Source organism: Trematomus bernacchii, unplaced genomic scaffold (genome assembly GCF_902827165.1).
Source record: "Trematomus bernacchii unplaced genomic scaffold, fTreBer1.1, whole genome shotgun sequence".
Lineage (NCBI taxonomy): Eukaryota > Metazoa > Chordata > Actinopteri > Perciformes > Nototheniidae > Trematomus > Trematomus bernacchii.
The window spans coordinates 1,998,253-2,012,451 of NW_022987899.1; the positions used below are offsets into that span (position 1 = coordinate 1,998,253).

Sequence of the window (14,199 nt, forward strand, 5' to 3'; positions counted from 1 at the left end):
GTAGCTTTCACATGCCAGGACAGGCTTGGAAGCATCATGCCTGACAGGAGGACAGCAGACTGGGCAATGCAAGGTGCTACATGCTTAGCGTAGCTAACAGAGGAAGAAGCTCATTAGAGCCTAATGGCTGCCAGATGGCTGGGAAGTTCTCACACACTAAACAAGCACACCCTCATGTCTCTCCAAATGCATCAAGGCACCATTGTTTACCAGGTTAATGCTGAGCGGGTTGGGGCTAACGGACTGTGTGATTGACCATGTGTTCCCAAAGCTCACTGTGAGATTCCTACAGTAGCACTGGAGCACTCCCAGAGCCAAGGATGCTCCTTGAACTTGTGTTAGCAATGCACATCTAGCTTTTGCATTAGGAGAACTAGTGTGGCATTCAGAGAGCGCAGCCAAGGCGTCACAAGCTCATTGGATTACCACATTTCCTAATTTGGGCGACTTTCTTCCAACTTTGCTGTGTTCATGAGCTTTACTGTAGGTTGTGATTTGGACAACATGAACGCTACAAACAGGATGTGTTGGGACTATTGTGCAGAGTGTTTCTAGTATTTGTATTACACAAAAAGGAAATACCGTAGATACGTTTTCGGCAACTTTCTGAGCTGCTGTTCCTACTGAAGGGCGTTGACGTAAAATTCACTAGTCGGGAAGTCATTTGTCTGAGACCAAATGAATGTAGCTTCTGAGCTTCCTTCTCCCAACAAAAGTGTGTCCACCCTTGACTTGGACTGGCTCCTAAATGTTATGCTCCACCCTTCCACCAAGTTTCATAAAAATCTGTCAAGGAGCATTTCCATAATCCTGCAGAAAGACAATCTAAGCCTAAAAACATCACCTCCTTGATGGAGGTGAAAACGGTTGTAAAAAGGTCACTGATAGGGATCAATCCTCTCACTTTCCTAAAGGCTACTGAGAATACTCATTAAAGTTAGGGTAGGTCATTCACTTCAGAAACACTCTTTGTTATATTCCATGGAATGCTCTTAACATCCCGATAGCAATGAATATATTAAATGCTTTGACAATAAATACATAAAAAAATGTCATCTGTGGAAGCTGTGGCGCTGTAAAAAGCACGACCAATCATCTGAGCCGGCCCGGCTAAAATAACTGGATGGCCTACCTGCCTGTCAGCCTTCCATCTCGTGCACAAACTTATCTCGTGCCGTCATTGGTCATGTGCGCGTTCGTGTGTGTTGGAGGAGGGGCTCTGTATGGAAGTCTGAAGGAAGGGGCAGATTTTTTTCGGCTGCGTACTTTCAAATTCTAGCGCACTCGAGCTGATTTCTCCTTTCTTACCTACCCTACCTTTAAGTGGGATAGCTAATTAAATCTAAACTTATGTTGACTTTCATCAGTCAGACCACTGGATACAAATCTGACTTTTTGACACGTGTTGCAGAAAATTGACTAAATGTGATTATTTTGTGTGTTTTTTGGAGAAGCATTGCTCGGCACAAATGTCAGCACCTCATTTATTTTGCCATGAAATTCCATGTAGTCCCGTACATGCTGAATACAAGTAATTTAAACTCAACGGCCATGTTTCATCCAAGTGACTGGTGAAGCAACAGGATGACCTTTCCAGATGTAGATATTGTCAGAGGCTTGGACATAAATCACAAGAAGTTATTTAAAGCTGGAGTGTGTTGGTAGAAACATGCAACCATGTTTACCAAAATGTACAAGATTCCTGGTTCTTCAGATATAGTCTGCAGTGTTTTAACAATGCCAGTAAACTCACCACTCCTTGTGATTCCAACACTAGCTCTATGTTTCTTCACTCCATTATTGAGTGCTTGAGTGAAGGCTTAATGGCAGCCGGTATTCTTCCTCCCAGAGTTGAAAGCCATGATTGATTATATCCCTTTCTCGAGCGAGCTGTCCATTTCATTCACGGCAACATCTTGAAAACAATCACACTTTTGTCTTATCTTTTTTTACTGCTGAGCTGATTGTTGAAGCTCTCTTTCCTCTTTGTGACAGGTTCCTTAAAACTCCTCAGCTGTCTATGAACAACCTTTGACCTTTGCTCTAGTTCACAGGATCTTCTGTTTTCCTCTAACAGCACATGATGGATCTATTTTTCATCTGCTAAAATCCTCAAGAAAGAGCAGCTCATTTCCTCATTTCCATTTCCGATAGCCAACAACTGTCCCAAGACAAATTTAATTTGCTGTATTGAATTCAATTTTAATTATATAAGCATTGTGATTATCCGCAGGGGAACTGTACCAAATGTATTGGAAATTATCAATCATTTTTTGGGTTTAGGTCTTATATTTTATCCTCTTATTGTTGGTTAAGGCTTTGTAACACATTATACGTGATAGGCTAAGGGGCGGGACATCTCTAAGCGGTTGACCAATCACAACAGAGCCGGCCAGCTAACCAATCAGAGCAGACTGGGCTCTGGTTTCAGACAGAGGGTGAAAAGAGGTGCTGCAGCAGAGGCAGTATGAGAACAATAAAGAGCTTTCTGAACATTAACGCAGCGTCCACACGGCAGCGTGCGTTGAAGCTTGCCGGTGGGCGTGTCTGAAGCTCGACCAACAACCAATCACATGAATCTCCCGCCCCGGACACACAAGCACGCGGTTTGATTGGCTAGAGCTTGTACTGGCATATGATTTGATTGGCTGACGCTTCCGTCGAAGCTTCAAAAGTTGAACATTGCTCAACTTTTGAAGCGAGCAACGCGAGCAAAGCGAAGCGACGCTCCCACAATGCAGTTCGGCAAAGCATGACGTCACCCCATTCAAAGTGAATGGGCAGAAGCGTTGAAGCTTCAACGCACGCCGCCATGTGGACGGGCCGTAAAGCATGGAGACATGTCACAGTAGAGGAACAAAATACAAACATGAACCCAGGCAAGATATGTCCCCTTTAACATTAGATAAGGTACTTTGAACTAAGACTTGTGGTTGTGGTTGATTTCATAGTTAGATACAAATCTAACATACATGACAAAACCTTGTGTGTAGTGCTCGACAGTTGATCATCTCTTAGGCCTCTTTCACACGGGAACGTTTGCGTTTATGCACAGTATGCGTATTCAAAAAAGTCTTCCGTTCACATGCATTCGTTTCATTTAACGTGTCTGTTCAAACGAGGCCGCTGGAAACGCTGTAGTACATATGCCGGGACTGTAAGTGGCGCTGTAACTTCCGCCAAAATACACCAAAAGCAGCGAAGAAGAGCAGCCCGAGCAGCCCCGCAGCAATGTTGCCATGGCTACCCTTCTGTTTAGGGTGTATTTAGCAACATGTAGTTCATGTAATTCTCCATGTCCACTTGTTGCTGATGGTTGTGGTAGAGGAGCTGTAGATTTTGCACTAATATCTGTAGCATGGTCAGTAGCAGTAGCACTAGCAGTAGCTACTGACAGGAGGAAGTGTGTGCTGGTATTCAGCGGGATATAGTCATTTCCTCAGCATATGGATAAATGCAACGGGGAAGTTAACTGAAAGAAACCGAATCTGTGGATATTGCATCGACCGACCAAGAAGCACGTCTCCGTGGAGAGGACGCGCTCAGAAAGAGAGATATTCTCTACAAACACCGGGTGAGATCCTCCTTTGTCAATATAATGGATCAATGCATGAAATCTGACTCTGTTTATTTTGTTTAAGGAGTATATTGGGCGTTAACAATTCTGGTTTGCCTTTTATAATATTATTTCATTCAAGAACCCCTTGTGCGTTTAATTAACACAGCTATTTTTGATAGTTGCTACAGCAGTGAGCAGGAGAGGTGGGGAGAGGCGGGGCTATCACTATTTTTTCAGGAAATATTCGTATAGAGGTGATTACACGGACTCGGTTGACCCCCCAGAGCGTTTCGTTTGCAAATCTATCCACCTTGGGACCCGTTATCGTTTGTGGGGTCAGTTTCTATCGGCCTCGTGTAAATAATAGGGCTATACGCACGCGAAACTATGCAGATACAAGCAGTTTTCTCCTCGTGTAAACGGCGCCTTAGTAAATCCACACATCACCACAGCAAGTCGGTTCCAGCAAGGTAGTTCAACAGAGCCAATGAATAATAAATAATCATTACGAGTTTTACATATTTCCCCCCCCCCCCTACATTTCCATCCTGCAGATTAGAAAAACGAGTGGCTCTGATTAAGGCCAAAGAAGAATTAAAGGAACTAATGGAAAGGAATTGGGAGATGGGAGTGAGCCCATCAAACCATCAGGTGGAACATGTCATCATTAAATATTACATCTCATGGCCAAACCTCAGTGATTTTACAGCTTTATTAGCTGGCTCTGCTGCAGTACTCCTTCATATGTTCAAACAAGCTGCACACTGTTTCCTGTTATGGCAGTTCTCATTTGCCCCCCTTTTGGTTTATTAAAATGATGGATGTTGCAATATAAAATATCTTTCACTTCTGGTCATTTTGCCAGTTTTAGTTGACTAGCAGTTGAGAGGTTTTGAGATGAGCAATGCGGACATTCTTCTTGGACATATAAGATGAGCTGTTTCACAAGTTGCATTCCTATTTTCTAAGTCCATTCGTCACAAAAGTGATGTGGGAAAAGATGTAGAAAATATGAATGTTTCCTGCCAGAGACTCAATTTCCATCTACTAAGGAAGAAACAGTAAATCCCTTCAGGTTTGAGGAACATTTCCAACCACTGAGGTCTGAGATCCAACACTTCCACACAGAGACACAGTGGAGGCCTGCTGACTCAGTTATTGATCTGCACTCTCTTCTCCTAATGTTTTTAACATGAGGGGAAATGGAGGATTTGTTGATTTATTTAATGTCCAAGTACTTAAAATAGTTCTTTTTAGAGGAAGGAAGAGCGTTGATCCTTAGAGAAATTGGCCAGGGGAGGTACTGTACTGACAGGTAATGACAATAACACCTAATGAGAGAAGCAGGGATCGGGACACGGTGGCCGATGTTTCTCTGCAGAGAACACAAGTCTGCTCCCTCTGTAATCTGAGAGGAAACCATTTTCCACACCGTATAACCTGAGTGTTTTGAATAGTCTCAATATTTTTTTTGTGACCCAATTTATATTGAGATTAATACACAACATGTACAACCAAAAGCACAACATTTTTTCTTAAAAAAACTAAAACTAAAAGTACAAAAGAAAGATTAGTCAACAACAATTACTTACAAAATATACAAAATGCAGAATACAGAGAATTGTCTCAATATTAAATAATAGATTTTTATTTTGTTACCGCTTTTACAGGTGCTAAAAGTCGCTTTACAAAGATAGTGAAAAGAAAAGAACAACAGATAAATATAGTTAAAGTCAAATTAAAATCAAGCAATACAAAAACAATCACACATTAAAAGCCAGATTGAAGAGGTGAGTTTTTGTAAGTGTTTTGAAGGTGGTGAGGTCAGTGCAGTCTCTGATGGGTTGTGGGAGTGAGTTCCAGAGGGAGGGGGCAGCGACGGAGAAGGCTCTGTCCCCCCAGGTCCAGGTGCTTAAGGCATTTTGTCCCTAACAAATAGTTGTTGCGCTGATCAGGGGGTACTTGGCTGAATCTTTTTTTCAAAGGGAGTACATTACTGAAAAAAGTTTGAGAACCACTGGACTAGAGGATGCTATTGCCTAATATTGAATTATTATTGATATTGCTATTGCTATCATAAATGCAATGCAAATGAATACAAGAGAAAAGTAAGCTCAATACGTTTTTGACTTTAATGTATTATGTAAGACAACAGAACAATGGAACCTTAGAAAACAAGAAAGCAAGATATTAAGGATCAAACATGTGTCCTCTGCTCAGAGATTTTATTTATAGGAAAACCTGCCTTTCATTAAGCATATTCAGGCAGTACCCTATACACCAACAATGAGCACATGAGCACTTACTACAGTTTAAAAAAGCAGGAATAAAATCTGAGCTGACAGAAAATGCTCTGTTTCAGTTCAACACACACAGTTAAGCTCACACACACACTATTTTATGAACATATAGGTTCACCTACTGAATAAAAAAAAGTACAAATGAACCAAAGAAAGTGAAAACCACAAAGCAGATTCAGGCAGTAGGCGTAGAATCACACTTGTATCCTCATCACGTAATCCGGTTATATGTAATAATTTACTCCCCAACCCTAAATAGAATAAATCCTAAAAAGTTCCAGATGTGCACCGTGATAAACCTTCCCCTCGTGCAGAACAACACCTCTCAGATGCTCACTGTGAACCACATCCCTGAGTGCTTTATTGCTTTATTAACTGAGTATATCTCATTACACATGTACCTGTAAACACCCCCCTCTCACAACACAAACACAATGTGACCCACAGTGGAGGGTTCATGGAAACACATCCTTTTTGCATCTGAACAGTGTTACTTTTGCACATGTTGGCGTTAAGAAGAACATTCCTGCCTCGATTCAGCTGCTGTGCATTTGGATGCTTTACACAGGCCTCCCGCACGCTAACAGACTGCATGCATGCAATCATTTCTATAAGTCTCTGGCCAATGTCAATATAGGAGCTTTTATTTATTGATTTGCTTATTCCACACATGGCAGTTATTTTAAAACAAAACATGTACAAATTACAAAACATGTTCCCTTATACTGGTTGCTTTTTTGTTTTTTGTTTTTTTATAGCGCATGGTGGAAAGGAGCAGGGAGAAGAACATCTTACTTTACCTTTTCTTAAAAATAAATAAAAATGAAATAACCATAAAAAGGTAAAATAAAAGCAATATTCTTTCAGTCACAGTTGCTTACAGATACTGAAACATAAAATCAGAACACAATCAAAAGTCAACTTCATACTGTCTAATTACGCTTTCTTTATACATTTGTTGGTACCACTTTACAATAAGGCCCCGGCCACACGAGGACGATAACGGTCATATCTGCTAAAGTTCTCTATCAGATAGACGGTTCGGCCACACGAGGCCGTCATGGAAACGCAGAAAACGATAACGATAACGGGTCCCAAGGTGGCTAGATCTGCGAACGGACAGGAGCGGGACAGTGTGAGCTGGCTCACTGGTGTGGGGTCTGCGAGACAGTGAGACACCGCGGAACTCAGCCTGAGCACACACACAAACTCCCAGCCAGGCTGCGGGTGTGTGTGTGTGTGTGCTCGGGCTGGTTTCGGGCTGGGTTTCGCTGTGTCTCGCTGTCTCGCAGACGGCCACTGGGCTCACAGGGAGGGGGGAGGGGGAGGGGGGGGCGCAGGACCTCCACATACTATACAGAGATGCTGTACGAGAAACCAATGAGAGTTTGGAACATTGCACAATATAAATCTATTTTAGTATACCTCAACAATGGAATTATGATCAGTAGAAATGGCCATGACATGGGACCTTAAAATCATTCGGCAAATAATTCCACTTCTTTCCGCCAACTACAGCTTTTATCCTCCAAGAGTTGGGCCTTTTCTTAATGCATCAAACACAAATGTATCTTCATTTATTTAGAAAAGATGCTCAAGGAAACTTCTCTCATTCGTCTCTTCTTTTTAAGAATACATGTTTCAGAACATATCATGGAAACCCCAAAAAACACCTTGTCAACCAGCACTTATGGGTTAAATAAGCCACTCATAGTTGATCAAAGATTTCATAAAGCAGCGTGACCCTCCTTTTGGATCCAAGTCCCTTGATAGCCAGACACCTGCTGCCTTCTCCTCGATATTCACCAGTGCTGACTCCCTCGTGTGGCCTCTGAACCTCTAACCTATACACCTGGATGATCAATCTTCATGTAACTGACGGGAGAGATGACACACCACTTACCTCAACCCAGAGATATTCTTCTATACATCAGCCAAGACCTGCAGTCGGTCTTGGCTGAGTTTGAAGTTGAAAGTGGATGAGATTGTTGATGATGTTGGTGATGTCAGGATTTATGTCTTGAATGTTGTTGTATTGTTGTATTATTGTAAGTGTCGGACCCCAGGAAGAGTAGCTTTTGTCAAGAGCAAAAGCTACTAAACAAACAGTTACATGAAAACACATGTTATCAGATTACTGTTATATCTACAATGTAAGGATTACTAGCAGACAGCACTGTTACTAAACAACTAAAAACAACCAACCCTGTTTCTACTCCAGCAATGAACATGGTGTTAAACAATGTACATTAGTTTAAAGCTGTGATTTGAAACTCAGGAAACATTCATTTTAAACTAAGTGTTCATAGAGTGTAAAACAGAGCCTCTGTGACTGAATTGTTTCGAAGTTTTCATCGTTTGCACCTTTCTCGTCCGGCAGTGGCTCAGTCAGTAGGGGCTTGGACTGTGAGCCGCAGGGTTGCCGGTTCAAGTCCCCGACCGGACCTAGATATGGAGTGTGGACTGCTACTTGGAGAGGTCCCAGTTCACCTCCTGGGCCCTGCATTGGTGCCCTTGAGCAACGCACTGGACATCCCACCACCTTGCTCCCCGTGCGCTGTGCAATAGCTGCCCACTGCTCCTAGTACTAGACTCCTGGTACTAGGATGGGTTAAAATCAGAGGCCACATTTCACTGTGTGTGCTGTGTGCTCTGCATGTGAGACCATTAAACAGGGTTTCATCCCTCCGATTCTTCTTCTTCTTCTTTGACAGTTGTTCTCTTAAGCTCTGTAACGTGTGATCTTTAATGGGAAAAGAAATTGCCCTGACCACATTTTTGGGATATGTAAAATGTCATTCAATTTGTGATCAGAAGTTTCCAGATTACTTATACATTTGTTTTAGCTCTGTTTATCTATTATCAGACCTAATCTAAGTCATGTTTTTCTGCATATTTAATAATATTTGCATTGAGTTTTCATTGTTTTTTCATTTCTAGACATGAAGAAAACTGATAATTGGCTGGTTTTAACTCTATTTTATGATATTAATACGTTTTTTGTCTTCATCTTACTCTTTTGACTATATGTTCGGTAAATCTAGTTATATTTAAATCCCTCTTCATCTCAATTCCCTGAGTCTCTGAAACGATAACTATTTTCCTAAAGGTTTGGTCCAAGAGTCTTTGCACTATACTGCTGCTCTCATTAACATGTTAAAGCACTTTTATACATTCTTCCTCACTTGATGACCGTCACTTTTGGCCAGAGTTTGACTGATGACTTTAGTGACAAGCCAAGCCACAAAGTCAAAAATAGCAACATTTGGAAATCGATACGAGGAAACTGTTTTTATTTGAGGTTTGGCTAACAAGATTTCTTTGAGGCTACATTTAAAGCAAGGGTTTTATTGAGGAAACTGACAAAATGATTGCAGTGCAGTTTGGTCACCACATTGTAGGCTACCAGTGGTGGATTATATTAGGAAGATTTACTCAAGTGTTTTCATGCTATTTTACACTTTACTCCACTACATTTTGTAGGCAAGGATCGTACTCTACTTTTTGCAACTTTGGTTAGTAGCTCATACTTAGTTCAAATGTTATAGAACACATTGTTGATCCTAAGCCGCTTTCACACCAAGTACTTTGCCGTACTTAGTTCCCAGCACTTAGTTCCCAGCACTTAGTACCCCATGGAACTAAGAGCCGATTGCGTTCACAGCGGAATAAGTTCCCTGAGGGAAGATTACGCAAATGAAGCCGCTGACGTCACTTCTTCTTCTTCTGCTTTGGGTTTACTGGCAGGCCGCAAACCACTTCACGGCGTATACTGCCACCCGAAGTCCCCGGCGGGACGTCCCCGGAGTTGGGGACTGGCTTCAGTAGAAGCTGCTGGCACTCCCAGCAGCTTCTACTGAAGCCTTCCGAGTAAATCGCCAGAACGCCGACAACTCCTCATCACTCCACCGCTCCAATGTTTTTTTTTTGTGTTGCCATAAGTTAGTCTCTCTCCGTTGGTGCGCAGGGCTAATGCTAATGCTAATAATGCTAATGCCAGCAAATACAATGGCGGCTTCAAAAAACGTTTCCGAGTTTTACGGGGCGTGGTTTGCAATTCGCCCAGCCAATCAGAAATTGGAACTTTTTTCTCCCCAGGAAAGTACCTGCTCTCTAGCAGGGACTGAAATGGGGGTAAAAGTTCTCATGAACTAAGTTCTCTTTTTGGTGTGAACGCAAAATCCCAGGAACTATCGGAACTAAACGGGAAAAGTACTCCGGTGTGAAAGTGCCTAATATCTTCTTTTATTCTTTTCTAAGGTCACATTGTTCTGTTGTCTAATACACTTACGTAAAAAACATTCATTATTCACTTGTATTCATTTGCATTGCATTTGATCTTGAGGTAATCAAAGGGTAAAAAAAAGGATCAGGATTATTTCTTTGTATATATTGATACTTAGATTAGGTTACTGATTATATTTTTTTACAGGTAACTAGTAATTGTAACAGTATACATTTTAAAGTTACCCTCCCATCCCTGCCCTTTGAGATGCATGTGACTTTCTGCCTTTGTAATGTTACCTATAAACCTATAAACTCCCTCAATGCTCTGACAGGGCCTGAATGAATCTGTGATGATGATGATGATGATGATGGTAAATGACCCTGAGCTGATATGCAGAGCTCATTAAGGCTCTCAGGAGCTGTGGGATCAAAGTGGGGGTGTGTGAGGGGGAGAGTCCTCAGGTTAAGGAGCCATGTCACATCCCTAAGAGTAAAGGAAGGGGGTGTTTCTCTGTGTGCAACTGTGTGTGTGTGTGTGTGTGTGTGTGTGTGTGTGTGTGTGTGTGTGTGTGTGTGTGTGTGTGTGTGTGTGTGTGTGTGTGTGTGTGTGTGTGTGTGTGTGTGTGTGTGTGTGTGTGTGTGCACATCTTTAAGGGTTAGACAGAAGTTTACTTAGACGCACAGCGAGCGATCGAAAACATGCTGAACGATGGACTACTGTGTGAGTAAAGACCAAGGCACTGGCAGGGAGATTAAGCAGTGAATTATCATCCTGTTATTTTATTATCCATTGCTAAGTAAAAAAACGTGTATTAAAAAGTGTTTTTGCATGTAAATCCTATTGAATACTTTTAAATATAACAAATTAGGTTGAGAAACTAGTTTGTTACAAGGAAAGCTGAACCTAAATGTAAAATAATCGGGCAAATATATGATCTTAATTCCCGAAACAAAGTGTGCCTCCACAGATGAGCCAGATAAATCTGCCTGCCCTTAGAAACCAAGTGTGGGTGTGGCCGGTTAAACACAAATGGCGACCCATCCTTAGTTTCTGAGGTCCTGCAGGAATCTACAGATTATTTTCAGAACGCTTTTACCAAATATTCTATTTTAATATTAAAGGTCCCATGTCATGCTTTTCCGGTTATTACCCGTCCCCTTGTGTGTTATGTAGGTTTGCAGAGTCACAAACCCTCAAAGTACACCCTGTAGGGAGTAAAACTCTAACACAGAAAATACCTGTCTATGCTGCCCCAGAACGCCTCGTTGGAGATTTCTCTTTTTCCATTTTTTTCCTCCTGGGTATAGTGACGTGACTATACCCAAATGAACCAATCCATGGAGTTCCTGACACACACACACTCTCTCAGCGCGCTTACACTGTAGGTGCGCCACGTTTGGGGGTGCTTCCCGCGTCCATTCGCGCTGTCTCGCTGTCTCGCAGATCCCGCGCAGCAAGCAGGAAATGAACCCAGCTCACACTGTCCGCTCCTCGCAATGTCCCGCCAACACGGCACCCAGACCCCATGCAGCATTCACATCTGTTTGTCATTACTGGTGTCATTTTCTGGTTGCTAACAAACGCCATTGTAACACATAATCACTGCTGTAACGGTGGTGGACTCATCAGAACAGACCAATGGGCGAGCTGACCAATCAGAGCACAGTGGGCTCACAGGGGAGGGGGGGGGCAGGAGCTCCAACAAGCCGTTTAGGACAGAGTGAATACACATGAGATGCTGGATGAGAAACCAATGTGAGTTTGGAAAATTGCACAATATAAATCTATTCTAGTAGAACTCAACAATGGAATTATGATCAGTGGAAATGGCCATGTCATGGGACCTTTAAACTACAGCCACCATTGTTGCAGTATTAATGGTGCTTCTCTGCTGTCCTTCTCACTAACATTGCTGCTGCATAACCTGCTGTAGACTTTGTTCGATATGGACGGTAGATCCGGAAACAAACGACTAATAAACTTTAATAACAACCATAAAAGAGAAACATTTGTTCTGTGAGCTTTTTTTATTTCAATCTCAGGTGGTTCGTTTCCCCTTTTGTAAGATATGTGTTCATATCTCATCTTCTCCACAGGGGAGATTTATTGAAAAAACATGTGCTTTTCATAAAACAGCACCACTCGTCCAAACTTCTGTGCTTTGCATCTCGTGAAATGAAACGATGGGAATAGAGAATCGATAATGTTTCTCACATGGTCAGCTGGAGACTATTTTGCCCTATGGGACGTCTGTGTTTTCGTACAAGTTTCCACATGGAGGCGGATGCATTTTGTGTGAGCAATAGGGTCTGCTTATCATACCCATGTCTGTTTGTAATACTGGCTAAGATATCCATTCTCCCGAGGTGTCTTCCTGCAGATAAAATACAGTGTAGACTAATCTGACATCCCCTGATTGGACCAAAATGAGAATACTGGCTATTCTCCTCTGAGGAGACTTAACACATGAATTGTTTTCAGGTGTTTAACCAGAGGCACTTCGGAGCGCATCTAGTTTGTTGGCTTTAACTTGTTAGCAGTCCATTAAACTGTATGTGCTTTAGATTAACCTTCATTCTTGCCCAGGGGATTGAGACAATGGGAAATAAATACTGCTTCACGTGAAGTCTAAACAAATATGAAAAACGTAATTAAAAGCTTAGTAAGAACCACACACACTTCCTTGTTTATGAAAGAAAAGACATTGGTGGGGGAATTTAAAGAGGCCCTATTACGCCTTTTGCAGTTTTCCCTTTCCTGTAGTGTGTTATTCTGTAGGTTTTTGTGCATGTAAATGTTCTGCAAAGACTAAAATCCCTGTGTTCCCTCCAGAGGGAGTTTCTCTCAAGCCTCCTTTGTTTACTTCTGTAACATAATGACATCACTACGCTCGCACTTCTATTGGCTAGCGCTCTTTTGGCTGGCCAGATATAATAGTAATTAAAAATTATCCTGCGGGCCGAAATTAAATCCACCAAGGGCCTGATTTGGCCCCCGGGCCTTGAGTTTGACACATGTGCAGTAGAGGAACACAATACTAATATGAACCTGAAATAGGGCCCCTTTAACAGAGTAACAATCTGTTGTCATTAATATAAAGGCAGACCTTGATATGTCTTGTTACTGTACCGCATGTTGCTCTCTTCTTCCAGCTGCCTCCTAAATGTCTCTCCAAGCTTCTGACATGTCCTGTTATTCAAAGATAAACAAACTATTACAAATTGCTAAGCTACTAAGAATTATAACAGATTCCCTTTCCACTCTGTTACCTTGGTTCTTCTTTGACAGGGGGGGGGGGGGGGGGTCCAGGGAAGTCCAATGCATGTCTCTGTCACCATCTGCTTTTTTTGCTTAATCAAACATCCAACACTGTATCATCTGCAAAAGGGATTAGCCATTTTGCTGCCTCGTGGAAACATATACTGTGATAATAGCAGCAGTTGAAAAAGTGTGAACAATGAACAAACCTGGAAAAAGTTTTACGCTCAGGGAACATGGGAGAAAATGGGAAATGGGAAATCCATGAGTGAGGTTAAGAGGCCTTTTGGAGCTGATATGATGAAGTTTTAAGGAAGAAGAGTCTGCAGAGTTGAAAGAGAATCCTCAATCTCAGTTTTATGAATGAAGTCGCTGAGCATGTAGGAAGATACAGCTGCTGTTTCTCTCAGGTTAGCTGAAAAGGGACAGGAAGTCTTTCTGTTTTGTTAAATAATAAATCTGCAATTTTAATCTTTCAGATGTTAATGAATGTGAGCGGGATGAAGGCGGCTGTGAGGGATTCTGCTGCAACACCATCGGCAGCTTCTACTGCAAGTGTCCTGAAGGCAGCCGACTGGGGCCGGACGGCAGAGCGTGTCACGGTAAGATGCACATCTGTGACCTAAGATTTTCATCGTCATAACTACACTGTAGCTATGCACGTATGACCAATAAAAGCCTTGAACTTTGAACCTGGATGTAGAGGATGTCTACAAACACAGACAGACTGTTATAGGAAGGTTGCTAATCTGAGCTCAGTGAAGTGAATGTAGAAACATATTGGATTTGATTCATGTGAACAATTAAAGAGTCAAGAGGTGATGGGACGTGATTTTAAACATTTATACAAATCA

The 14,199-nt window shown here is 42.0% G+C and overlaps 1 protein-coding gene across 1 annotated transcript in view; it reads left to right on the top strand.

The window, feature by feature from the left end:
• The window catches only part of zgc:158328 (uncharacterized protein LOC567225 homolog), an 80,793-nt gene that overhangs the window by 12,326 nt on the left and 54,268 nt on the right, over nt 1-14,199 (top strand). Inside the window, exon 5 of the mRNA XM_034114548.1 lies at nt 13,825-13,947. Coding sequence (XP_033970439.1) covers nt 13,825-13,947 — 123 coding nt within the window. The remainder of the gene's footprint in view (nt 1-13,824; nt 13,948-14,199) is intronic.